Source organism: Mesocricetus auratus, unplaced genomic scaffold (genome assembly GCF_017639785.1).
Source record: "Mesocricetus auratus isolate SY011 unplaced genomic scaffold, BCM_Maur_2.0 Super-Scaffold_100007, whole genome shotgun sequence".
Classification (NCBI taxonomy): domain Eukaryota; kingdom Metazoa; phylum Chordata; class Mammalia; order Rodentia; family Cricetidae; genus Mesocricetus; species Mesocricetus auratus.
The window spans coordinates 74191490-74218822 of record NW_024429191.1 but is presented as its reverse complement, the minus strand read 5'-3'; the positions used below and the strand labels follow the sequence as shown (position 1 = coordinate 74218822).

The 27333-nt window shown below is 47.1% G+C and overlaps 2 protein-coding genes across 2 annotated transcripts; both read right to left on the bottom strand.

Moving 5' to 3' along the window:
• Positions 1–10133: 10133 nt before the first annotated feature.
• Hoxb1 (homeobox B1) lies at positions 10134–12381 on the bottom strand. The gene is made up of 2 exons (XM_005075887.3): positions 11817–12381; positions 10134–11406 (listed from the first exon to the last, which is right to left on the bottom strand). Exons 1-2 carry the CDS (start codon positions 12379–12381, stop codon positions 11078–11080), a joined length of 894 nt encoding a protein of 297 aa, XP_005075944.1. The 3' UTR covers positions 10134–11077.
• A 12359-nt stretch (positions 12382–24740) lies between these two features.
• Positions 24741–26954, bottom strand: Hoxb2 (homeobox B2). Its single transcript, XM_005075886.4, has 2 exons — positions 26564–26954; positions 24741–25787 (listed from the first exon to the last, which is right to left on the bottom strand). Exons 1-2 carry the CDS (start codon positions 26937–26939, stop codon positions 25105–25107), a joined length of 1059 nt encoding a protein of 352 aa, XP_005075943.1. The 5' UTR covers positions 26940–26954; the 3' UTR covers positions 24741–25104.
• Positions 26955–27333: the final 379 nt, after the last annotated feature.

The window sequence follows — 27333 nt, the reverse complement described above, 5'->3', positions numbered from 1 at the left end:
ATTGTGTCTTAGCACCTGCTTACCTTCTCCTTCTCACAGTTTGCACAGACTGCACAGCAAATGTTTGCTCCCTGCACACGGCGGCTGATGTGGCCGTTCTTGTCTGAGCTCGGGGATTTGGGTGGATTAAGGATGGTATCAGTGACTGATGTAGTTCTAGAGGTCAAGTAGATGGACATGATTTGCAGGGGAATTCTTCCCATTTCTCATCACCAGCCTGCCCCTTAGCCCTTCCCTGCCTAGGCTATCCTGCTTCTGTCAATAGAAAGACAATGCCCAGATCAAAGGAGACATTTGCATACACACACACATATACAAACATACATACATATTCCCACTCTACTTTCAACTATATTTATTTTTATTTTATGTTCACTTCTAGACGCTTCATTGAGTGGGAAATGTTAACTAAGGGAGAGACGGTGGGACGGAAAAGGACCCAGGAGTTAGGTCTCAGGATGAAAAAAATGAAGATACTGGAAATGTGTATTACTCTTGAGAAAGAAAGCTTTGAAAACTGGCATGGTGGTACATACCTTTAGTTCCAGCATTCAGGAGACTTTTGTGAGCTCTAGGCCAGTCAAGACTACATAAAGAGACCCTGTCTCAAAAAAGAAAAGAAAAGCTTTGGGTTAGGGAGTAGAGAGATGGCTTGGTAGTTAAGAGCATAAGCTGCTCTTCTAGAGGACCCAGGTTCAAGTCCCAGCTCAGAACTGTATGCAACTCCAGTTCCAGGGAATCCAATGCCTTCTTCTGGCCTCTTGGGGCACCAGGCATGCACGTGGTACACAGACATACATATAAGCAACATACTCAGATACATAAAATGATAAATTAATTTTTAAAAATTTAAAAAGAAAGCTCCAGGGACCCACAAGGAAAATGCCTTTAAATATTGGAGGAGTGACTGGTAGGAAAGGAGGTACAAATTACTTAATCAGCTCAAGAAGGCCTCAAAAAGTTAGGTCAGTCAGGCGTAGTGGCCCACGCCTTTAATCCCAGCACTTGGGAGGCAGAGGCAGGCAGATGGATCTCTGAGTTCAAGGTCAATCTGATCTACATAAAGAGTTCCAGGACATCCAGGACTAAACAGAGAAACCCTGTCTGGGGAACCGAGGAAGATGGAAGAGGAAGAAGTTAGATCAATGAATAAATTCTCTCTCTCTCTCTCTCTCTCTCTCTCTCTCTCTCTCTCTCTCTCTCTCTCTCTCTCTCTCTCTCTCTCTCTCTCTCTCTCTCTCTCTCTCTCTCCCTGTTGCTGGAAACAGATTTTCAAGTAACTCACCATTCTGCTGTTTCTGTTTCCATTTCCTTAAACAATAGACTCCTTTATGAAGCCTGGAACTGCAGGATGTGTGTTGGGGGGCGTGCCTCTAGAGATGTACATGCAAGTGTGCCAGTGCATGTGTACCTGTGTGCGCACACACAAGCCTGAGTGTATGTGGGTGCCTATGTGTCTAGGGAAATATCCTTTTTTTTTTTTAACCAGGCACATCTAATGTAGAAAACACTGATATCCAGACCCATAGGACCTGTGAGCTTTTCTGTCTCCTGGCTCTACCACCAACAAGGCAGTTTCAGATCTGGCTGGGAGTCGATCCCATGCTTCGACAAACCACTCACCACTCCAGGATGGAATGGGAAGAGGGAAGAGACTCCAGAGGAAGTGAGTCTAGATCCTTGGTGATTGTAGGAAGGTCACCTGAGTCTGAAATCCTGCCTCAGTTGAAAGAAAAGTTCCTCAAGGCTTCCCGGTGCCCCGCGACAAGAATCCGAGTTATTTCTCAGTGACTAGGTAAACATTTGCACTCGTCATCAAAAGTAATACTGAGAAGTGAATGTAAAGGCCCTGCGGAGGGGAAGAAAAAGAGTGAACCAGGTACCCTGTTGTTTCCGCAGAGAGGAATTCCTTACTGAGAGCAGCTCAAGACCTGCCCAGTGCAGAGGACACACCTAGCGAGGACCAGCCTCATTAGGTAAAATCCAAATGGAGGACCCTGTTTGGCATTTAGGAGAGCTCGAGGAAGAGAAGAATTAATGAAAGGTAAAGGGAGATTTACTCCGAATTTTTCCCAGTTTCCCATACCCAAAAGAAATAACTTTTTTGAAAACTAAATTTTTTTAGTAAAATGGAGCTTTTACAAGAAATGTTGCAAAGTACTCAAAGGTTCAGTCCAGTAGGTTTATTTAATGCATATTCAAAATCCCCCCCTGCCCCCGCTTTGTTTAGAGACAAAGCTCTGGCTATCCTAGGACTCACTATGTGGCTAGATTGGCCTTGAACTCACATGCCTTGGCCTCTCGAGTGTTGGGACTAAAGATATGTGCCACCATGCCAAAGCAAGGCCAATCCCCTATTTTTTGGATAGGGTTTCATGTAGCAGAGATCACCTTGAACTTGAATCTTCCTGCCTCCACCTCCTGAGGGCTGGGATTCCAGGCAGGTGCCACTATTCCTGGGGATTGAATCCAAAGCCTCATGCATTCCAGACAAGCTCTCTGCTAACTCAGCTGTATCCCCAGTTCCGTGTTAGAAGTCCTTAAACACTTTCACAGGTTTGTTTTTACTGTATGGGTATGGGTGCTTTGCCTCCACGTTTATCTACGCTCCATGTGCCTGCTGGCTACTGGAAAAGTCAGAAGAGAATGGTGGATTCTCTGGAGCTGGGGTTATGATGAATGTGAGCTGTCTGCCACGTGAGTGCTAGGAACTGAGCCCAAGTCCTCCTCCGCAAGAGCGACGTGTGCTCTCTTACCTGCTGGGTCATTTTTCCAGCCCCAGAATCCTTAAACTCATTGACATAGGTAAGGATACTTTAAAACTCATAGTTAGAGTAAGTATTAAACACTACGGGGTACACTTTTCCCTTTATTTTTATGCTAGTACCTTTGTTCTTTATGGTTAAAATCAGGAGATAAAGTCAAGCTTTTTTCCTACTCAAAAAGGAGCACTCAGTTAAGTATTACTGAGCGATGGACCCAAAACACTCATCAAAATCAAAAGCTTGCGAGAGCTTTGATGGTCTGTGAAGAAAATGTAAACAAAATGCTTTATCTTTGGGGTTTCTGGTTTTGCTTTCCTTTATCTTAATTTTTGCTTTTCCCTAAGTGTTGTGTCACATATAGACGACCAAGGAAAGGAATCTGAACTCTATTCTTCTCACTTCCACTTTGGCAATATTACAAAAATAGATTAAGTAAATGAATATTTTTTTCTTAGCAAAAGAGTCCCCTTTTTTATTACCATACCTAGAACTATTCTGTTTCCACTAATACTTGCCTGAAGTTTCATTTTAGATCACATAGTCAAAATACACTCCGATGACTGGGAGAGAAGGGTCAACAGGCAAGATGCTTCTAACCTGCTCCCTTTGATTTTGTGGAAGGCACGCCTGCAAAGCTGTGTACAAGGTCAGTTTGTTTTCAGATAGGTAACCACGCCTGCTGAGGAAGGCTGACAGGCCAGAGGGAATGTGGCAAGGTGTGGATTTCAATGGGTTGTCAATTAGTTTTGAAGTGTTCCCTCAGTAGGTGGGATTCTACAGACCCAATTCCCTTTCAAAGTCACTTCAGCCTTTTTCCATTTCCAAAGCATCCAGATCTCTGAATTTAAATGTTCTGAATAGAGACCCTGTGTCAGATCCTGGCTTTCACCGTCCCACCCACCCACCGCCTCCCTGTCTTCCTCTAGCTCTTCTTCTAGTGTCCCTCAGCAGTCGCTGTTGTCACCCTCCAGTGTGCAGAACAAAATATTGGTTATGACAAAGAGTGAGTGTAGATAAGAGTGCCAGGAAATGACGCGGAGGGAAGAACATGTCATCAAAGGGCCCTGAACTAGATTCCTGCCCTCTGCCAGCCTGTGTTTTCAGGACATAGACCTGGGAAGTTTCTCCTCCCCATAGCATCTTGTCCAAACTTTGCCTCTCCAGATTCCTCATCTCAGAAACCAACACTCAGCAGAAATTTCGGGCTGATTTCCAAAGGGCAACCAGCGAACACTTGACAAAATTTTTCAATCCATCCCTGATTTCTCAAACCTTGCTATATTCTCCTTGGGGAGCATGGAGTAGGTGTTAGACAAGTGGCCTTCTTTCTTGATGGGTTTCCCTTTCTTCTGACCTCATTTCTAAAACCCAGGGTCCTCACTGTGAAGATCCACAGCAGGAGGAAGCAAGGGGAAGAAAAGCCATCAGTTCCCAGAAGTTCCCAGCCATGGAAACTGGCCACCCAAACCTGGCAACGGCGGCGGGTTATCTTCTCCCTCCAATTCCCTTAGGCACTGAGCTTAATGCTTCCAGGAAATGTCTTCTTTACTGTACCCAACAAATGAGTCTCTTTAGTGGCACTGGAGTGGAAAAAGAAAACACACGTATTTTCAGAAAAGAGAAAATGACACTTCTAGTCTGGGGGATGTTGGAATATGGAAAGCAGTGGAGGGCTTGCTGGGCAGTCTCTCTATTCATATTTTATCAGCAAAAACCTCCAGCGGGCCTTCAGAACCTCTTCATTTTTCCAAAGTTAGATCTCTTGTTGAGTTCACACTTGTAAAAGCAAAAGAAATCCTAAACAAACAGTAATATAAGAATAAACAAAAGACCTGTCTGTGCACTTCCATTTCTAACCCTACTTTCATTAGCTTCTTGTTAGTACATTGGTGGTGGCTATGCTGTCGGGCCAGCCAGACATCTGAAGCAAAGTTGATTTTATGAACCACTTAGGGGATGTCTACCTGCTAGAGGGAAGGATTTTGCTTTAGTATTTGTTTATTCCGCAAGCATGTACTGAGCATCTGTCACAGGCACTCTTCTGAGGACTAGAATTGGATCAATGAGTAGAACAGACAAAAATCCCTACTTATCTGGCATGCCATACCCCCAGTCCCAGTACCCAGATGGCTGAGGCAGGTTGTGAGTTGGAGGCTAGCCTGAGTGACAGAGCAAGACTTCAGAAAACCAAGAGCTGGAATTGTGGCTCAGTCAGTGGAGTTTGCCTGGCATATATGTGTGTATCCAAGCCTGGGTAGGATCATACCAAATCCACAGAAAAAAATCTTTGACTTTATGGATCTTATATTCTAGAATGCTGGGAGATATAAAATCAGTTTCCATGTACGCTGTGAGACACAGATCACTTCTTTCTTTGAATTTGCTTTTTTTAGTGTATTTGGAAGAGTCTGGGCTGTCAGAGTTTACTAAGTTTCTCACTAAATGGAATGGTTTATAGTACTATTAACAAAAGACACAGTCCTTTGCAACCCTAGATCACCTCCTCAACCTGGCTAGGCAGCTCCCTCTTAGCTCTCTCTATGCCCTCTTTCTTCAAAAAGATCGTCTTTTCTGAGTCCATTCTGTCCTCTAAGTGCTCCAAGCTGCCGGTCCATCAAGAGAGAGCAGGGCATGACCCCAGGACCAGAGCCCTTCCTCCCCACCCCTACACCTGCCCCTCCTGCCTTTCTGGCTTCAGCAATTCTGCCCCCCAGACAGTTCTCCGGGGCTGGGGAGTTGGGGGCCCCCGCAAGCCATTTCAGAAGCTGAACTCTCTATGAACCAGGAAGGGAAGGGGGTGGGGGCAACCAAGGAGAGCCAGCAAGGGCAGGCTGGAGGGCCTGCCAGTCTTCTGAGCAACTCTCCTGACTGAGTAAATATTGAGCTGCCTCATCTCCAAGGTGGGGGTTGAAATGGAGCTGTCAAGCCAGAGTAAACTGAAGGGAGCGGCTGGCCTCTGAGGAGCAGAGGGCGCATGCTTTGCTGGGCTGCCTCCCTCCTCAGCTTCCCTCCAGGCAGAAAAGTCTGCAGGCATGGACCACTCCAGACCCAGGCCAGTGATCGTGAGAGCTTGGGGAAATACAGAAAGCGATTTTAATTAGCTCTAACCGAGTCAGTAGAATAGATTCACCAGGATGCCTACTACCCAAATCATCCCTCTCCTTGCATCCCCACCCCCAAGTTTCCATTCTTTTTTACATCCATCTCCTCTACCCTCACAGAAAAGAATCAATTCAGGGGCAAAAGAATATTTCCATTTGTATTGAATACTATGCAAATAGGCCTAGACAAACTTGGTGACTTTTCTGAAGTTACAAATGATGTCCTCAGCAGAGCAAACTCGGGTCTCCTGACCGCCTTGGAAATTCCTTCTTCTTGGAAGGTCTGATCCACTTTTTTCCAACCAAGACAATGACAATGGATGAAAGCCTCGAGGTCAGCCTTTGAACTTAGAGTTCCTAGCTGTTTGAGCCTTTCTGGCTTTCTAAGAATTAAAGATTCTACATTGCCAATTCCTGTTGTATCCACGACATACCTACCGATTAGATATCAGACATTGAAGGGGTGGGGAAATAGCTTAAGTCGAAGCCCTGAGACATGAGTAAGTCAAATAAGGGAAGTAGTGCAAAGAATTCCTTGGAGCCAGAACTGAGTCACCAGGGAAAAAGCTGGTACAGCTACAGAGAGCCCCAGTCTCCTGGACTGCAGTGAGAGTGCATTCTAGAGTTATGCAATGGAGAAGTCCTGTCAAGAGCATCCCTTCTTGTGACGGTGCCTTTACTATAAAACAATATTCTGTGGGACTCCTCTGTAGCCTTTCATTCATAATTATTTTATTCCCTGGCAGCAAGTCCTGTGGCTAGAGTGCCAAATGGGGCTGCTGGTGCAGTATAAGGGATGCCTGCTTGTATTACGCAGAGAGTGATAGAAAATGTATTTCTGTGGCCACATAAAACAAGAAATCTCTCTGCACATGTAACTCTGTGCCAGACAGTATCCTAAGTACTTCTCTCATTCATATATACATATATGAATATTTATTGCACATCTTCTGTATTGTATCTGAAGAACTGGAACCCCAAGGAAACAATCGACATAAACTCACCCACCCAGCACAATGGGGACCATGCTGAAAACTAAGTTATAGTTCAGGATGTTTGCCCTCCACAATTCTAATCAAGAATTTAAAGCATTCGTCTTCAAAACAATACAAAAGACTGTTAAGGCTTTTGGTCCATCTTCCCATAATGCAGAAGGTGGGGAGGAGAGGCTGAGACAGTTCACCACCTTGACAAGCAGTCAGGATGAAATAAGGGAAAGGAGGAGAAAGCTCAAACAGATAACAAAGTGTTATCAGCCACTGATAAGGGAACCTCTTCTACCTTCCTTAGTCCTATACACCTGCAGGGATCAAATAAGAGTAAGTGTGGGTGGTGACATTGTCAAGATACTTCCTGCAGTAGACCAGGACTATGGAAAGAGATGCAAACATATCCCTTTATAAAGTGATAACAGTTGTCTAACTCACTTTTATTTATGAAACATTTTACATGTTAAGTAATTCAATTGCAACACCAGTCCTATGAGACTAGTGCTAACCTTATCCCCACTCAGTAGACAATGAAACTGGATAAAAGCAATAAATCCCTTGTCCAAGACCACAAAGCTATCAAGAAGCAGGGCTTAGATTTCAGCACTGCAACCTGGATAGTTTCCCAACTCTAGTTGGTAGTTTCCATGGTCCTTCTTTCTAAACCATTCTGTCCTTCATCACCACTAAATGTCTCCATCTACTCCCTTTTCCCTGCCCTGACTCTGACCAACCACCCAAGGGTACTACTGTCACAAGGAATGTCCATAGCAAAGAAACCCTGGGGTTGCAAGTCAAAAATAGAGGTTGAAGGTTTTCAAGAATCTTTCTCTACCCAAGAGATCAAAGGGCCTCACATTGAGAGAGCAAATGTTGAGGAAAGGGGTAAATAAGAAGAAGGAAAGTTCGCACTTGGGCTGAGAACAGATGGTGTAGAGTGGGTGGGGTCCCTCTTCCCTGCCCACAGTCCTGGTAGCTGGAGATCAGAAGGGCTAGGATTCTTAGAAAGACTAACAAACTTGCAACCAGCCCTAAGAACTCTTCCTCCCGTGAAAAACCAAGATTATATAGAGAGGAATTCATTTGCAAAAACAGGATTTTTTTTTAATCTAGTGAATGAAGATGTGGGAATAGATGGCTTTCAATTTGTGCGCACAAAGGGGAAAGTGCCTATCTGAGAGGTATGGAAGAGTCTATGAGTGAAATATCTGGGCATCTATTTGGGGGAGTTTGGCAATGCAAACCACTGATTTGAGTCAATTAGAGCAAAAGGCATTTTTGCTTCTGTGCTTACCAGACTCTCTTCTGACATTTGTGAAAGAAGACTATACCATGATGTTGCTGTTTTCTTTTTCTGTCTCCAAATAAACACCTTCCTGTAGATCTATTCATCCCAGGGCTTCTGGTTGGAAATGACATTCAAGCAAGAGAGTGTAATGGAGTCTGGATCTTTGTATCTAAGGAAATGGAAGACTCTGACCCATTGTGGACTATTTGGAGCCTGCCTCTTGTTAATGAAGAATTGATCACACACACACACACACACACACACACACACACACACACATACACACACACACCTACTTTCCCTGGAGGAAACTGTTGGTTCCCTCTGCTGTGACCAAAAATCAAAGGCTCCAGCCTTCTGCTTTCCTCCAGACCCTTCGATCACCCTTCCCCCAAGGCCTGTCATCCCGAGTCTGAGACCCCTTTAGCTCTGCCATTCTTATAGTCCAGCCTTGCCCTAACCACTGTTCTTTCTCTTTCTGCTCACTTATCCATAGGGCTAACAGTTGGAGGCCCCATAAACACCCCAACCAAGAGGCTCTAACCAATTGGTATTAAATGGCTTCAAGCAAGAGAGGAAATTTGTTTCAGAGACACTGGCTCTGGCCTCTCCTGTCAAGGTGACCCCTTTGGGGAAGCCAAGCTTGATGGCAATTTCAATTAAATGGAGAAAAGCAGTTAATAGATTTTTTTTCTTTTTAAGACAGGGCAAGAAAGCAACCTCTGGGAAAGCTGGGCTTCCTCTTGACTGCTTCCCTTACTCTCCAGCTGAGCTGAGCAATTATTGATAACGTTGCTTCTCCCCTAATGGCACCAATTTCACGAGGAAACAAATGCTTAGCATTGCTTACAAGTGCTCAGTCCTTTTCGCTGCCTGTCTTCCTTTCACAGGTCACAAATTAAAAGGATTGGGGGGCAGATAAAACCTGTCTTCATCATCACTGCCCCCCAGCTGTATGGTCCTGGCCCTGGAGCTTAGGGGATCTCTGGGTCACCAGAATCAATAGACCAGGCCCAGAGCCTGGAGCCCCCTGTCATTTCAATGGCACTCTGGAGCCAGAGAGACTGTAGATTACCACCTCTGTGGAGCTTCCTGAGGCACGGCCCCCTGCCTATGCTTACTAAAGGCTTACCAGTGGTACTGGCTGGGAGATAATAGTTGCCCCCTGGGCGCACTGCAGGCTTGTTTGGTAAGCACAGAGGTGTTTAGAGGTAAAAAGGTCAGCTCAGGGTCCTGGTATACCTCTGCTGCATCTGTCCATCCCCAGGCTCCACTGTCTACCCAATCACTAGCACCTCCCCCATCCATCTTTGGGCACCTCCTTACCCCCAACCCCCACTATCCCTTCCAAGGCCACCTCCTTCCTGTGGTTCAGAACCTTGAGCCTTAGGCAAATGACGGACTGGTCAGTTGCATTGGGCTCGATCTGATAGTTCTGTGTGGAAGGGCTGGAGTTGGGGCTTAACGTGTGTGCCAGGGAGGACTTGGCCAATGACCCATCTTCCAACTCTGGGAGCAAGGATGAGGGGCATCTTCCTGACACCCCATAGGCCCAAGCCTGCTCTCTTTACAGTTTCCAGGGTCCAGTGCAAGCCGTGGGGGAGGTGGGGGCAAGGAGTAGAGAGAAAGGGAGCAGCAGGTAGAGCCCCTCGGCCACTCCCCCACAATCCCCTCACACCTTCTTTCAAGAACAGATCTGTTTTCCTCCTTCCCCACCCGTTTCTCAAGACCATCGCAGAAGTGTCCACCCTTTCTTAGTCCTTCCACCTTGTGCTTCTGGGCTCTCCCAAGCATACTACTAGGTGTCTGGGGCCCACTTCTGCCTTGGTTGGGGCTATGTCAGTCCTCATTATTTCAACTTTTCCTGGCCCGACCAGTCAATGGGCTGGTAGAAGTTCACAGCCTCCTCCAGCCCAAGCATGGAGAAGCAGAAGCAGAAAGAAAGAGAGAAACAGACTTTATTGAAATGAGGTAGCTGCAGATACAAAGAGAACCTGGCTTGCTTGGGGCTTAGTTTTCCAGAAACTCCAAAGGCTTTTCTGCTGTCTCCAAGGTTCAGAGAAATGCTCAAATCTGCTGGAAACTCAGTCACCATTCCTAGACCTGCCCAGACTGCCCTAGGGATAGGGAGGCTTATGGGAAAGAAAATGGGAGGGTTCCAGAGGCAATAAATAGGGGAGAGGAGGGGATAGTGTCCACCCTTTCTTAGTCAGTCCTTGGGATGATGCTCCAGAAATCTCTGTAGGGCCAAGTTCCAAAACACTTTGGTGATTCAGTGATGGAGCTGCCAATGGGAAGAGGCCAGTCTCACAAAACAGCCTCTGAAGGCCACTTTAGTGCAATAGAAATGTGCCAGGCTAGGGCTTGTGGGATTGCTTGGGGTGGGGTTTTTTGGTATATCACAAGGCAGTCGGTGCTATTGTGAGGTCTGCGGTAAATTGGCTGGATTAAGGATTAAAATTAAAGATTGTTGGTAATATGCCTGTGCTCAGACACATCCTTCGCAGGAACATCCCGAGGATTCTCTCTATCCAGGCCTAGGAAGGGAAGTTGGGGTAAGCGTGCTCAAAGAGAATTCTCCAAGCTCAAAGGCACTGAACTGAGTGGGAAGGGAAAGGAGAAACCAGGATGGGCTGGCTCCTACCCCCACTGGGGTGTTGACATTGAGCCAATATCTAGATCAAAGCCAAAAGACCTTCCCTCCACCACTTTAATGGTTGGGTACTCCCCAGGTCCCAAGACTTGTAGGATCCCCAGCTGTCAGTCATCCCTCCACCCCCAGATCTGAGAAAAAAAAATGTTTCCCCACTCCTGCCCAGTTTCCTAGGCGGCTCTAAACTGGTTCCTCCGCCCTGAGGAGGATCACCAGGGCTGTGAAGTTTGGGAGAGTCTACCAGAGGACTGGGTCCAGCTGTGGAAGCCAGATAGTTCAATTCAGGAGGTGATGGAGCTGGGCGAGGCTTCCGGGGAGGTGCACGTGGACTGGTCGGAGACATCTCCAGTCGCTTCCTTGGGGCAGCCTAAAGGTGCTGTAGGCACCCTGCCCCCCTCTCGCTCTCGCTTCTTCTGCTTCATGCGCCGGTTCTGGAACCAGATCTTCACCTGCGTTTCATTGAGCTCCAGGGTGGCGGCGATCTCCACCCTCCGCGCACGGCTCAGGTATTTGTTGAAATGAAATTCCTTCTCCAGCTCGGTCAGCTGGCGCGTGGTGAAGTTTGTGCGGAGGCCGCCGGGAGCGCCCAGTCCTAGCTCCGACACCTTCGCTAGGGGCGGGGCGGGGAGAAAAGCCACGTCAGTTCTCTCACCTCTTTCTCCCTCCCCTCCACTCCTCCCAGTCCACTCTGTATCCTCATTCATCATTCTACCCAACTTAAGTCCCTGTGCAGCACAACACACACCCTCCATTAGCAATTTCCAAATCTAGAACCAGGCTCCCACCCATACTCACCTTCAGACAGAAACGTGAGTTCCTGCCTCCAAACAAGGAAGTAAGTACATTGTGGAGACCTCCTTAAGGAGGTGGCCCCAAATTTACTCGATGGGGAAATCTCAGCTGACCTAAGATCGGAAAGTACTTACCTGCCAATACCAAAGCCTCTGAAGGGATGCCCTGACCCTGGCCCCTCTGTGCATGCCTGGGCCAAGGAGAGGAAGTGACCACACTGAGCCCTACCTGTCTTAGGTGGGTTTCTCTTGACCTTCATCCAGTCGAAGGTCCGGGGGGTGAGATTGCTGGGTTCTGAAGAGCATGATGATTCCTTGTCCTCAGAGAGGAGGTCGTAGGCTGGTGCAAAGTTTGCCGTCTGTTCAGTTCCGTAAGGGGGCTGCGGCGGAGGATATGGCCCTGGACCGACTCCACCCGCTCCGTAGCTGTCTGGCAAAGCCCCTAGCTGGGCTCCGTAGCTCGATGGATGAAAATAGCTTCCATCTCCTTCCGACTGACCCACAGGATAATACTGAGAAGGCCCATAGCTGGAGTTGCAGGCCGCTGGGGCGTACCCCGAGGGAGCGGAGCTGGGAAAGGACACCCCCAGGGATGAAGGCGGCTGCTGGACAGGATACCCCGAGTCTTGTTGGAGCGCTGGGCTGGGCAGCCCTCCACCATAGCGGCTCTCCCCAGCGTAGCTGTCAACCGCTGGAGCTGAACTGGGGGAAAAGGAGGTTGGGGAGCTGTAGGCGCTGGGTCCCCGATTACAAAGTGGGTACTCTAAGAAGGAATTCATCCTATTATAGTCCATGTAGAGGCCGAAGGAGGGTCCGGCAGTTTGGGGGAGACACCCTCTTGCCCTACAACCTTTAGGCAGTATGTCACAGCTCTGAGGATTGAGTCCATGGCCTGGGCCCGCTTGCTCCGGCCAGCGCTCCCCTAGGAAGGGGATAGGGAGTGGGGGTGGGGGGGCACATGTGATCTCTCTCAGGCCAATGGGCTAAGCGGGCCAGAGTTTGGCAGCCCCAGCGCCCATCCATCACCCCCCAAGCATTAGCATGACAAAGACACTTCAATCACTCTCAGCCCATCCATCTGAGAGCGACATGGAAGCGTCAAAAACATCTTTCTTCAAAGACTTTTTGGAAAGAAGGGACCAGAGGGAGAGGGGGGAGAAGTTAGAAGAATATTCAAGACTTTACTCCCCTCCCAACCCCCAAGGCCTTCAATGGGTCCCTGGATTATTAGATTTGGACAAATTCAACCCAGCTGCCCCTCACTCTTTTCTCCACTGGAAGAAGCCTACCCCCACCCAAGGCAGTAGAGCCAGAGATTGGGAGAGCCAGGCTCCTGGCTTTGCCCAGAACCCCCATTCCATATTTCCTTCTCCCAGTTTGTCTTGGGATGACTGGCTAGGGCAGCCTGGTGAGGTATGTTATCTTGGGACAAAAGGATGACTAGGAAGGGAGGGAGGCTGTAAAAACACCTCAGGGTGTGAGCCAGGCTCTAAAATCCAGAAGAATTCATTAGGAATCAAGGGATGGGAAGATGGCATTTCAAGGGGAGCAGCAAGGACCTCAGAAACCTGAGTAGGAAGATGAGAAACGCCCCGTTCCTGTCTCTCCGTCTCTCTGCATAAACGCTCTCTCCTCATTCACACATCCATTTCTCTCCCTCAGCCTCTCTTTATATTCTCTCTGTCTCAATTCATCTTTTTGTTCGTCCATCTCTCTCCATATTTATATTTGTTCCCTACCTATCCATCAACTCATCTCTCTAGATGTATTTATCCTCTCTCTAGCCATCCATAGCTGTAGCTGGCTCACTCATTCAGACTTAAATAACTCCCTATATCTCTCCAGAGAGCAGCAACTAGCAGAACCAGGTGATGTTTACAGGGGGAAGAGGAGGAAGGGAATTTTTATTCTCTGTTCAAACGTGTTTAAAACTAGTAAAGACCCTGCATTCCTCTGGTTTCCTTCTCTCTCTCTCTCTCTCTCTCTCTCTCTCTCTCTCTCTCTCTCTCTCTCTCATCTTCAGTCTCCCTGAAAGTTTTTTTTTTCAATTTCAAGACTCAAATCCATAAATCCAATGCTAGTTGAGCATTAATGATTACCCAAATTTTCCTTGAATGTTCTAGAATAGCTGAGTTTACTTTGCTTGGAGAATGGGAGAATTGATGCAGAGCTGTTGATGCCTGACTTCTAAACTAAGGCTTAGAAGTGGGACTTCACCTTTTTTTCTGCCTGTTGGGTTAAAATTGGGGGAGGGAAACAGGAAGTGCCTTGCTCAGAGTCTTAGAGGCAGGTTGGGATTAGAAGAGAAGCTCTTGGCTAGAGCCCATTGATTCTCCTCCTCCGGACTCTAAGGACAAGAATCCAACACCCACTCTCATTTGTAACCTGTCAGAGTGTCTGCCTGGCCACAGGCCTGGGGCCTGAGCTAGGGCAAGTCCAGGAGGGCAAGAGTTCAGGGAAGGCTCTCAGTATACACTGGTGCTCAGGGGAGGAAGCCCAAGCAGGTGGGATGAGTCTGGAGCAACCTTTGAAACCTCTCAGGTTTCCTTATCCTAAAAAAACCAGGCATGCATTCCTGTCTTCAAGGCCCCCCAGCCTAGTCTCCATCTGTGTTTCTCTACCTTGCTGGCTCCCATCCCCCCAGTGGCCCTGGTCTGGCTCTCTCGTCACCCCCCCCCCTCCTCCGTCTGCATCATCAGAGTCACCGCCTTCCTTTCCCTGGCAGCTGTGAGTCTTGCTAAGCCCTCAAGGAGAAAGAGCTCAAAACACATCTTTGATTCTTCACCCCATTCCCTCTTCCCCTGTGTTCTGTTTTAGACCTCCCCACAGGTGGGGCAGGGTAGGGACCAACTAGTTAAGTACTTCTTCAAGAAAGATGAGAGGGGAAGGGGTGGGGAAAGCAGAGGTTGTTTACTTGCCAAAGGGATGTGTGCAGACAAAGAAAAGGAAAATGGAGATGAGATGGGTGGCCTGCAGAGGCCTGAAGCTTGAAAAATGATTATTGAGGTGGGAGGGGACAGGTCTTTTTCTATTTCATTCACGCTTGGGGGTGGGGAGCGGGCAACACTGTAGTTTCCTTCCAGCTTTTCCTCCTGTTTGAAAATGCTCTCCATGGAGGATGGGACCCTTGAGTCTGAGGACTAGGCATCATCCCTGAACCTGAGTTAGGCCCACGTGTGGCATGACTGTCCTGCTTCACTCCCTGCCTTTCCCTCATCCCAGGAGGAGCTTTCTCTCCCAATCCATTGACCTAGTTTAGGAACCAATTTGGAGTCTAAAGGAAGAAGTAAATTCCAAAGGTGCTTAATAAACTGCATGTATTTGTCTGGAAGTTGGGAGTTGGGAAAATACATTTCCCCTGTAATCATTGAAGTCAATATCACCTATAGTCAGTTATTAATGACAGAAAGAAAAAAAGGCTGGGTCAAATTCAATGGCAGAGACTGTCTGGTGTCTGGGCCTCACTTCTCTAGATGTGGTGTGCTGTCTAGCTCAGCCTCCCTTGCCACTCTTCTTTCTGATAGCAAGTACATTAAAACCTTGCAAAAGTACCAAGTGTGGGGCACAGGTCTTTACTCCCGGCACTTTCAAACAGAAAAAGATGGATCTCTGTGAGTTCAAGGACAGCCTGATCTACACAGCAAGTTTCTGGACAGCCAAGGCCGTGTAAGGAAAGCCTGTCTCAAACAAAGAAACAGAAAAGCAAACAAAACCCTCAGTGCTCCTAAACTCCTGCTGGCTCTTGAAATTCAGGCAGAAAGAACTGGAAACCTAGCAGTTCAATCCCCCTGGATCCCAATTCTCTTTCATAGTTTCACTGGCTGGAGTAACCCATGGAGTATAGAATTTTCTAAGTGATCTACTGAAATTCACCTGAGAGTCTGAGTAGATCCAAGCCCCAAAACGAAATAAAGTTGATTTCCTACAAACGTATGATGTGCTTAGACATATATAAAACGTGGGCATGTTTAGATCTGAAATTATCCTTTGTTCTTGTTGTTATCGTTATTGTTGTTGTTTTGTTTATAAGACAGACTCTTCTGTAGCCCAAGTTGGCCTTGAGTTTCCTATGTAACTGAAGATGGCCTTGAACTCCTGATCTTCTAGTCTCTGCCTCTCTAGTGCTGGTCTTGCGGGTGTCCTAATATGCCTGGCCTAGAATTCATTGAGAGCACTGGTCCTAATGCTGAGAATATAGACGTGGGAGTCAGTCCAACAGAAGAAGAATGTGTTAAAAGTTTACATCTCAGCCGGGCGTTGGTGGCGCACGCCTTTAATCCCAGCACTTGGGAGGCAGAGGCAGGTGGATCTCTGTGAGTTCCAGGCCAGTCTGGTCTGCAAAAGCTAGTTCCAGGACAGCCTCCAAAGCCACAGAGAAACCCTGTCTCAAAAAAAAAAAAAAAAAAGTTTACATCTCAGATTTTGGTCCTTGTTGAAGAAGCTGCTTAAGTAAAAAGCAGGGGGAGTTGGCGAAATCTGTCTTAGGATTCTATCATTAAGGCCCCAAGCGCATCTGTAAGCTCACCCCAGCCCAAATTGTGAGAGGCAAAATCTCAAGATCACAGGCCGGCACTTCAGAATAGGAAGAATATGTAATCAGGTTATCATTTTCCCTCTGTAGGAAACAGCGTCTTGCTGTTGCAGGAGAACCGATGCAATACGGATGCACTATTGTTTCTTGGGTTGTAAAATGATTCAAATGTCATTAATCCCACTGAGACTTTAGGTGGTTGGTGCTACAATGCTGTGGAGCGATGAGTCCTAGACTCCAGTCTGGGATACTTGGGTTCAAGTCCCTGCTTGGCCATTTTTAAATATGAGGACAAGTTCCTTGACTTCTCTAAGTCTCAGCCCCAAAGAAGAAGAATGGGTTTAATATGACTTCCCCTGATGCAGTGTTAGGAGGATTAAAGCAAACAAGAAAATATCAACCATAGAGAATTCCATAGATGTGTGATAATAACATTACATGCACACTCTGAAATAGTATGAGTCAGTCTTCTGCTTTTTAATATGACTAGCATATTAAAATATGGAAATAGGAGATAGAAGAACAGCACACACTCTATCCTTTTATGTAACATATCACCATATATTACACAATATGCATTGCATCATATGCAAATTACATTGAAAATGGAGAGGGTTGGCCCTATTTAGACAGACTATTTTCTTCTAAGCTGAAGCAATTTTTGTTTTGTATTATTTTCGGTTTTTGTTTTTAAAATTGAAGTCTAACACTTAACAAAGAACCTGGCTGGATAAAAATTGCAGCAGAAAGGTTTGAGTTTGCACATTAGAAAAGAAATTCTTTTTTTTTTTTTTTTTTTTTTTTTTGGTTTTTTTCGAGACAGGGTTTCTCTGTGGCTTTGGAGGCTGTCCTGGAACTCGCTTGGTAGTCCAGGATGGTCTCGAACTCACAGAGATCCGCTTGCCTCTGCCTCCCGAGTGCTGGGATTAAAGGCGTGCACCACCAACGCCCAGCCAGAAAAGAAATTCTTGATTTTCCAAATATTTAATGAACATTTTCTAGTGAGTGTGGCGTTGTTCCTTTCTTGGTGGTATCTATTTGTCTTAGAAACTGTCCTTTTGAGGGGTGGGTTTAAAGAGTTTAGAAGGATGCAGACTGAACATGTATCTGGAGTGAATGACTGGGTGGCCACACAATCAAATAACATTGAGGTTATTCTGAAAGAGCAGCTTTGCATGTTGTGAAGACTTAAAATACTTTTCTGCTTGATTAGCTTATCCACAGGTGAGAATATAGTGTAGTGGTAGAGCACTTGCCTAATATGCATGAGGCGCTGGGTTCAATTCACAGTACTATGAAAAAATAATAATAAAAGGAGACAAAGTGAGTTCCAGGACAGCCAGGGCTGTTATACAAAGACACCCTGTCTTAAAACACCAATAATAATGATACTAATAATAATAATAGGAGCCAAGCAGTAGTGGCACAAACCTTTAATCCCAGCACTCGGGAGGCAGAGGCAGGCAGATCTCTATGAGTTGGAGACCAGCCTGGTCTACAGAGCTTGTTCCAGGACAGCTAGGGCTACATAGAGAAACCCTGTCTCACAAAAAAAAACTAATAATAATAATAAAAGAAAATGTCTGGAGAGATGACTCACTAGTTATCTCTCCAATAAGAGCACTGGCTGTATTCAATTTCCAGAACCCATGTATCAGCTCACAAAGGTCCATAATTTCATTTACAGGGGATCCAATGCCCTCTTCTTGCCTCTGGAAGGCACTAGGCACACACATGGTGCACAGACATGAATGTAAAGAAAACACACATACAAATAAGATAAAATAAGGAAATGGCCAGGCATGGTGGAACATGTCTTTTAATCCCAGAATGGAAAGGCAGAGGCAGGCAGATCTCTGGGAGGTCTAGGCCAGTCTTGTCTACATAGTGGAGTTCTGAGACCACCTGAGCTACATAATTAGACCCTGATGGCAGATGTCCTTCTGTATATATGTTCCTCTTATTGGTTGATGAATAAAAAACTGATTGGCCAGTAGCCAGGCAGGAAAGATAGGGAGGGCTACAAAATGAGAATTCTAGGGAGAGATGCAGAAAGAAGTGGCCAGAGCAGACACCATGTAACTGCAGAGGGAGCAAGACCATGTGGAAATACTTAGATTAATAGAAATGGGTTAATAATTAAGAGAGGTAGCCAACAAGAAGCCTAAGCCATCAACCAAATACTTTAATAAGTAATATAAATCCCTGTGTTTATTTGGGGCTAAACATCTGTGGGACCAGGTGGAACAGAAACAGTGCCTACAAGACCCTGTCTAAAACGAGAGAGAGAGAGAGAGAGAGAGAGAGAGAGAGAGAGAGAGAGAGAGACTGGCTGCTCTCCCAGAGGACCCGGGTTCAAATCGCAGCACCCATAGGGTGTCTCAAACCCTCTATAATGGTTTTTTCGAGACAGGGTTTCTGTATTGTTTTGGAGCCTGTTCTGGAACTCACTCTGTAGTCCAGGCTGGTCTCGAACTCACAGTGATCCACCTGTCTCTGCCTCCCGAGTGCTGGGATTAAAGGCGTACGCCACCAACGCCCAGCCTTGGGGATGGTTTTTTGGTGTGAGTGGTTATTTTGGTTTTTTTGTGGGTTTTTTTTGTTTGTTTTTGTTTTATTTTTTTTTTCTGGGATTAAGGGCATGAATGATCCACAATACCTGGGCAAATGTGATATTTTTGACCAAAATATATACTTTGGAAAACTTATCAAAACCTGATCAAGGGACTGACTGGCAAGGGAGCTGAGTGAGTGAGAGCACTTCCTGCTGAGCTTGGCCATCTGTGTCCAGTATCTGTGACTCACAAGCTGTCTTCTGCCCTCCACATCTGTTCCTTACATAGGTACACACACACACACACACACACACGCACACGCACGCACACATGCACACACACAGAGATGAATAAATGTGATTTTTTAAAACTTTTTTTAAAAAGGGATCAGGGATGGAGAGGTGGTCCACCAGTTCAGAACACTTCTTACAGAGGACGAGGCTCAGTTCCCTGCACACACATGACAGCTCACAATCATCTGTAAATCCAGTTTCAGGGGATCCAGCACCTCCTCTTCTAACCTCTGCAGACTCCTGAACACACAGGTACACACTATGAATACATATTCTTTAAACATTGGTTAGTGGCTGGAGAAATTGCACAGTGGGTAAAATCATTTTCTGTACAAGCTCAACAACCCAGGTTCAAACCCCAGAACCCATATAACGGTAACTGGGAAGAACCAATTCCACAGAGTTGTCTCTGACCTCCACCACACATGACCCACGGTACGACTACCCATCCACCACCACACACACTTACACAATAATAATAACAATAATAATAAATTTTAAAAACTTGATCAAGCTAGCCAGGCAGTGGTGGTGCACGCCTTTAATCCCAACACTGGGGAGTCAGAGGCAGGCGGGTCTCTGTGAGTTCAAGGCCAGCCTGGTCTACAGAGCTAGTTCCAAGACAGCTAGGGCTGTTACATAAAGAAACCCTGTCTTGGAGGGGGGGGGGGCTTGATCAAACACTCTATACTCTGAGGAAGGAGTATTGAAATCCCTGTCTCAATATGGAGAATGGAGAACCGGAAGTGGCCAGCAGGAGGTCACTGGAGGATCCAAAGGCAGAAAGGATAAGGTAGGGCCCTAGAGGCCACCTTCTGCAAATCCAGGACATGCATTTGATTGACATCACATTTCAGGAAGCTGTGCAGTAGGATCCATGATGCTTATCAGAGGTCTGGAAGAATGGTGGACATTGGAATTCTGCAGGGCTGTTAAGGGAAACTCATAATCTGTGCCTATGTTCTGATACCCTATCCAGTAACCTGATAAAAATCCAGTTACTAGGTAGGGTACCATGTGTCAAAGAAGAATTCCGTGGTTCTTTTGAAATGAATGGCCTAGTCTTTTTAAAAATAATAGTAAACATGGTCAAATACTGGGAAAGATAGCAAAGGATGAACGTAACAGAAAGACTTGGCTAGGACACTTCTGAATACTTGTAATTAATGAATATATGGCTCCTGGATCATAATACTGTGTCCCATGGCATGCTGATTTTAAAAATGTAAGCAAATGATAATGGGCATGGTTGTAGATGCAAAGATACACACCAGAAATGTGGCAATAGGCTACCATCAAAGACCAAGAGTCATTTTGAGTGCAACACCACCCAGCCATAACAAATTTCACATCACCTGTGAGGGTTAATAAATACACTTTTAGCATAAACTAATGTAGACTACTTTAGGAACATTTAGTTCTTCCATTTATTTCACAGAGAGAGAAACTGAGGTCCAGAAAGGGGAAGGGACTTGCCCAGGCATAAGTTAACTTTTTTTTTAAATGACTCTGGGTTATCATGATTGCAAGTAATTCCTCAGTTTAATGGTCCCTTGCTTTCACTGTAGTATTAATGAGCCATTTTTCTTGCAAGAAAGATTCACTAAAGAGCATGGCAGACTGGCCAGCCACTCTCGGGCCTGCACTGAAGCCTTCCTGCTCCAGCCACAGCCACCAATTTATAACCTGCCTGCGCTACAGGCTACTCACAGTTGGTCCTGACCCAAGAGGAATCATGTCCCACCACCGGAGGGGTCAGCTTTCCTATCTAGGAACTACCCTTGCTCTCCCATTTCCTCTATAGTCAACTGCAAAACTCAGGATAAAATAGGTGGAATGGAGCCAGGCAGTGGTGGCGCATGCCTTTAATCCCAGCACTCGGGAGGCAGAGGCAGGCGGATCTCTGTGAGTTTGAGGCCGGGCTGGACCGATAGCCTCCAAAACAATACAGAGAAACCCTGTCTCGTAAAAACAAAAAAAACAAAAAAAACAAAAAAAAAAAGGTGGAATGGCCTTAGAGATGAAGAGAGAAAAAGGAGCTAAGTAGGATGAATCCCATATCGACAGGGATCCCCTGATTTTGAAATTGAAAGAGGAAATTTAAGATGGATTTCTCTTCCTCCTGGAAATGTGTTACCTCTTTTATTCTCCTGAGATATCACGCACCAGAAATGGTGAGTTTGTGAATTTGGGCAAGGACAGCGACAGAAAGACTCTGTGTTTCTTGGAAACAGGATTTCAACTCTTCTCTAATAATCACCAAGGGAAGGATGGATGATGTGATTTCCTGCATTGGAAATGACTTTCCCTATCATACAGAAAACACATGAATCTAAACAGGTAGATTGAATTTTACTGGACCCTCTATTTTAACATAAGATAGCTGAGATTCTGGACAACTGAGGTTGGAAGAATGGGAAGGTCTTAGCCAAGAAAAATGGATCAAAAGGTTCTCTCCCTCCCTTCCTCCCTCCTTCTTCTCTCTCTCTCTCTCTCTCTCTCTCTCTCTCTCTCTCTCTCTCTCTCTCTCTCTCCCTCCCTCTGTGTGTGTGTGTGTGTGTGTGTGTGTGTGTGTGTGTGTGTGTATGTGTCTGTGTCTGTCTGTTTCTTAGATATACTGATTTTAGGTGTATGGGTATTTTCCTTCATATAGGTCTGTGTACTACATGTGTTCCTAGTGACTGTGGAAGTTAGAAATGGAGGATCAGATCCTCTGGAACTGGAACTTAAAATAATTGTGAGCCACTATGTGGTGATGGGGGATGTCCTTCTGTATGCTGTGAATATGTTTCAGCCAATGGACAGGTGGGATGTACCCAGGCAGGAAGTACAGGCGGGGCTACTAGACTAGGAGAATTCTGAGAAGAGAAACAAAGAGAGGAGTCTCTAGAGAGATGCCATGTAGCTGTCGAGGAAGAAAGAGGTCTGGCCATCACCAGTAAACCAAGACCACATGGAGATATACAGATTAATAGAAATGGGCTAATAATTAAGAGAGAGCTAGCCAATGAGAAGCCTAAGCCTTAGCCTTCGCCCAGTTTGTAATTGATACAAGCCTCTGTGTGTTTATTTGGGACTAAACAGCTGCAGGACTGGTAGAACAGAAACTTCCATCTACAATATGGGTGCTGTAACTGAACTCAGGTCCTTTGCAAGAGCAGCTAGTGCTCTTAACTGCTGAGCCAACTAACTCTCCAGACAATTCTATATTACTTTTGAGGGATTTCTTTGTTTACTTATTTGTTTTGTTTTCTGAGATAGACAATCATTCTGTAGCCCAGGTTGGCCTATAAGTCGCCATATAAATCAGTCTAGCCTCAAACTCACAACAGTCCTCCAGCCTTAGTCTTCTGAGGTCTGGGTTTACAGTTATGAGCCACCATACCCATCTATTTCTTTTTTGAGAAAGGGCCTCATTTTTTGGAGACATTGCCTCACTATGTAGTCTAGGCTAGCCCAAAACCCCTGGTCCTCCTGCCTTGACCTCCTGGGTGCTAGGGTGAACCCAGCTCTCAAACTTTCTTAAGCGTGGAGAAAGGCAGAAACCAAAATGGCAATGTAATCTAGCAGTCCTTCTCAAACATCAATGCTCCTATAAATCATTTGGAAATCTGCTAAACTGCAGATTCAGGTTCTGTAGGTATGGAGTAGGGCCGAAGATTCTGCATATCTAACTAGCTCAGGTGATGTTGGTGCTGCTGGGCCAAGGAACAAGCCATCATCTACAGAACTGAAGCTGCAGGGATCCCTGGGTATTTCAGCATCCCTGAATGGGGTTTCTCTGCAGCTCCTGCCTTTTGGCATTGATGAAGGGTATTCTCCTCTTGACCAAAGAAAGCTGGAAGGTGGGTAATTAGTGAGATCCTTCTGGTATCCTTGATCTTTGTAACAACCTAGTATAACTGCAAGACCATTTTTAATTAGACTAAATTATCTATTTTGGCTATCCATAGAAATCGAGGCCCCAGCTGACATGTCTCTTTCATTTTGCTAGAGCTGAGATGGCTTATGTGCTGTGATTTTTAAGATGTTAAACGCTGCCTGTGGACATATTTTATAGAGAAATAAACACACAGCCCAATGAGATGAATAGTGTGGTTTTAATATATTATATATTCACTTATTTATGGGGAAAATAAACACACAAGCCAATAAGCTGTGTATTATTACTTTAATATATTGAATTTATTTCATACCTATATATTTTATGAGGGAAAATAAACTAATAAGATACACGATATTATTATAATAACACATCTAATTGTTCTATATTAATTCATTTATGAGAGAAATAAGTGCAATTTAACATGACATAAGATTATTTAATGTATGAGGTGAATTCTATATTAAGACAGTTTAAGGGATTAAATTCCAACTGAATAAAATGTTTGTACTTCCCACACTGAGCGACCCGTTGGGAGAAAAAAATGCAATGGGTTTGTCTAGCCCTCCGTGTCACCTCCTATGTTGGCTCCTGCTGGTCCAAGAGAAAAGTCTAGGAGGCCCAGGAAATAAAGTGCTAAAAAAAAAAAAAGAAAAGAAAAAAAAAAAGGCAGCATCTGCCGGGGAGATAGTTGTCTGTTTCTGAGCCCGAGAAATATTAAATAAACCTGAGGAGAATGAATGGCTTTCCAGGGTCCCTTAAATCTCCTGGTTCCGGAGAACAATCCCAGAGGCAGATGGGGAAGAGAGATCCCGGCTTCGCCTTTGCTGAGTTTACAGAGCCGGGAAGGGTGGGGGGGGGGGAGGAGGGGAGTCGCGTTGAGATGGAAAATGAAGTTGTTGGTCAAGACAGGTGGGCCTGCGTTTGGAACACGCTCTGGCACGGTTTCAAAGCCCAGAGCAAAGGATCAAGAGCCGCGCTGGGTGAAGTGGTCGCAGGCCCAAGCCCGCCTCCCCTCCCGCACCACAGGGACTCTGAGTTCCTCGTGTCCCTCTCCTCTCCATCCCCAAGGCGCCTGCTTCCTTTTTTCTAAGTGAAATAAAATAAAACCCCACGATTGGTGGGAGGCTCCCGGACTGTCTTCTCTTCGGCGTGGAAGGTCTGGCCTCAGGAAAGCGGGAGTGGGGACGGATCCCCGGACCCCGAGCGTCCCCGCAGCCGTTGTCATGGCGGCCACAGCGGCTTCCCGGGCGCTCCCAGCTGCCCGGCCCAGCGCCATTTTGAGCATCTTCCCGGCTTCCTGCTCTCCCCGCAGCTGGCTTCGCTAAACCTTCCCCTCGCTAAACCTTCCCGCGTCGAAGGCGGATCGCTTCCCGAGCAGCCTCCCTGCTTCTCAAAATACTCCTAGTCCCGATTCCAGTCCTAAGCGACCTGCAGCCCAGCAGCACCGGGCGCAGGCCTCGGCCCAGGCTTGCAGAATCGCACCTGAAGCCAGCAGGCTAGCCGGTCAGAGGATTCCTTCAACCCCGTGCCGCCTCCAGGGCTCGTAGCTGGCTGGCCCCTGAGATATTTTCTTGCACCCGCTTCTGTTCCACTCTCTCTTTTTCCTCCCACCCCACCGTTATTTCCAAGCAGAGAGCCAGGGAACTTCGGAACAGGGCCAAAGGTGACCAATCTTCCACTAAACTACCAGTTCTTCCTGGTGTCGTGGACAGAGAAGCAGCCGCCAAGCAGGGTCAGTTTTGTGCCACCCGGACTTGGCCAGCCTGGGAGATGGGACCATGCTACAGCTTGGTCGCCCGAGCCAGACCAGCCTCAAGTGGGGTCTGGAAAAGCGAAGACTGGCCATAGGGACTTGGGAAAAAGAGCCGGATCCCAACACAAACACTCGTTTTCGTATTATAAAGACATTTATTTAATCTATGAAAATAATGTACAATAAATACTTTCCCCTTTTCCTATTATTAAACAAGTTTAATAAATAAGCTACGATCTAAAACTTAAAAAAGAGGAAAATAGGTCCCTCTCGTTCTTTTTAAGAAAACCCTCCCCCACTAGAGTTTCCTGAGATTTCGTTGGAAGGTGGACTTTTTCTGTGTGATTTTAAAAAGTGAAAGGGAGTGGATTAAGCGCTAATTCATTAATACCTGAATTTTAGCAAAGCACATAAATTTGACTAGGGGTGGAGAAGGCTCGATTTTTTTCCCCCAGCAGCCAAAGAGGACCAGGTGGAAAGGATCGAGGAAAGAAAAAGGTTAGGGAAACTGCAAGTCGATGGCACAGAGCGTGCTGGTGAAGAAGTCTAGCTCTTCTTCGGAAAAGGGGACAGGGCTGTCCAGCGAGCCCTGCAAGCTGGGAGAAAGGCCCCCGGACATCTGGAGACAGGAGTCTGCAGCGAAGAAGTTGAGGTCGGGCAGGAAAGGCGAATCTGGCTGCTCGGGACAGGTGTCTTCCGGCAGGGGCTCTGGCTGCAGGCCTCGGGCTCTGAGCATCGTGCAGCCAGGGCTCGGCGCGCTCACATTCTCCAAGGAAGTGGCCGGAGGCGCCGGCAGCGGTGCGCCCTGGGGACCCTGCGCGGCCTCGGCCGGGAGGAAGCAGGCTTCTCGCAGTCGGTGAGAGGCGGAGGCGCGGCCCGGGCTGACTACGGATTCCTCGGCTGGGTCCCCCGAGTCGTCCGGGGCACTCGGCCCGCCTGGCTCCCCATCCGGAGGCTCCCGATGCTGCGTCTGCCGCTTGTGCTTCATGCGTCGGTTCTGGAACCAGACTTTGACCTGCCTTTCGGTGAGGTCCAGCAAGGCGGCGATCTCCACGCGTCGCGGCCGGCACAGATACTTGTTAAAGTGGAACTCCTTCTCCAGCTCCAGCAGTTGCGTGTTGGTGTAGGCCGTGCGCAGCCTGCGCGAGCCGCCGCCGCCGCTCTCCGACAGTCCCGAGCCATCTGAGAGGAAAACGCCCTGAGTATTAGAAAGGTCTCACCCCAGCCTGGCTTTAGCTGAGATCAGGAGCACACCATTCACTAAAAAACGATCCGCAGTCCTGCCCGGACTCCCACCCACCCCACCCCCAAAGCGGTTCCCTCTCTGTGTCTTTGGTTTTCGGGTTTTTTTGTTTTTCTTTCAGGGCTCTCCCACGCAGAAAGACCTGGCCCGGGTCAGGTCGGTGAATTCATAGCCGCCCACGGGTCACGTCGGGGGCGGGGAGCAATTCCTTTTCTCTCCCAGAACCTCAGAGCCTCGCTCCCTCAATCCTCCCAATGGACTCCTCAATTCGGAACTTTCCACCTCAACCTGGAGAGAGGGATCTTCACCCCTTTCCTTCCTGGCTTTTGAATTTCCCCTTTTCTCCTAGGCTTGGGAGAAGTAGCAGGATCGCATCTTTTCCTGACTCCAGATTCAACCCCAGGCACAAGGCTCCATTCCTCTACACAGATAACGGGAAACACTTCAATCGAACCATTTTTCTTTTAACACATAAAAAGCACCCTTCCCACCCCACCCCCTGCCCAGTCAGCTTCCAAAATCTGCTGCGGGGGGGGGGGGCGGGGGGGTAGTGGTGATGGTGCTGGCAGTGGCTAGGCCTGGACTCCAGCTGAATAATAATCTTCCCTAACCCCAGAATTAATGGGCACAGGGAACCTACCAGGCTCCCCATCACCTCACTTTCTCCTCTTCTCTTCCAATTGCCCCTCACCCCGCCCCCACTACGGTTACCCACCTGAAGGTGATCCGACCCCGGAGACCCGGACCGAGGAAGCCGCTAGAGAAGGAGATGCGGCGGATTGGCTGGGTTTCTTGCTGGATTTCTTCTCTTTCATCCAGGGGAACTCGGGGGCTGGGGGAGCGGAGAGTGGCGGTCGCAAAGCAGGCCCATCTTCGGCTTGCTTTTGGCTCCCGGGTCTCTGAAGGGTGGAGGCGCCGGGCTGAAGGCTGGGGAAGGTTTGCTCCAGAGGAGGAGGAGGAGGAATTAATGTCGACTCCTTGATTGATGAAGTTTGAAATGTCTCCAAGACAGCGGGGAAGGAAGTCAGACACTCGGCGAGCGATGGCTGGCTGTTTATAAACCCAATCTCCCTCTCAAATTCAAAATTCATGGCTTTCAATGGTGGGGGAGGGGGCCTGATGGGGGGGGGCGTCAGGAGGGAGGATCGGAAGGGACCCCCTCTCCCGCCCCCCCCAGGTTTATTCAATGAAGCGATTTCGCGGAGGAGGGGAATTTCTCTCTCTCTCTTTTTTTTTAAATTTAGGCCTTTATAATTGTATATTGCTGATAAATACACGCGTATGGGGACTCTCTCTATTAAACCCAGGACTCCGACGAAATTGCAGGGAATTCATGGTCACGGGACCGGTCTCCGCCAATCGCTCGTCTGGGCCTGATGGAAAACACAGGCATTATTTGCTTTAATTGATTCAAAAACTCCAGAGGACCACGACCTGGATACCATAAGCCTTCCTCCAGTACCCCCATTCCAACACCGGCGCCCC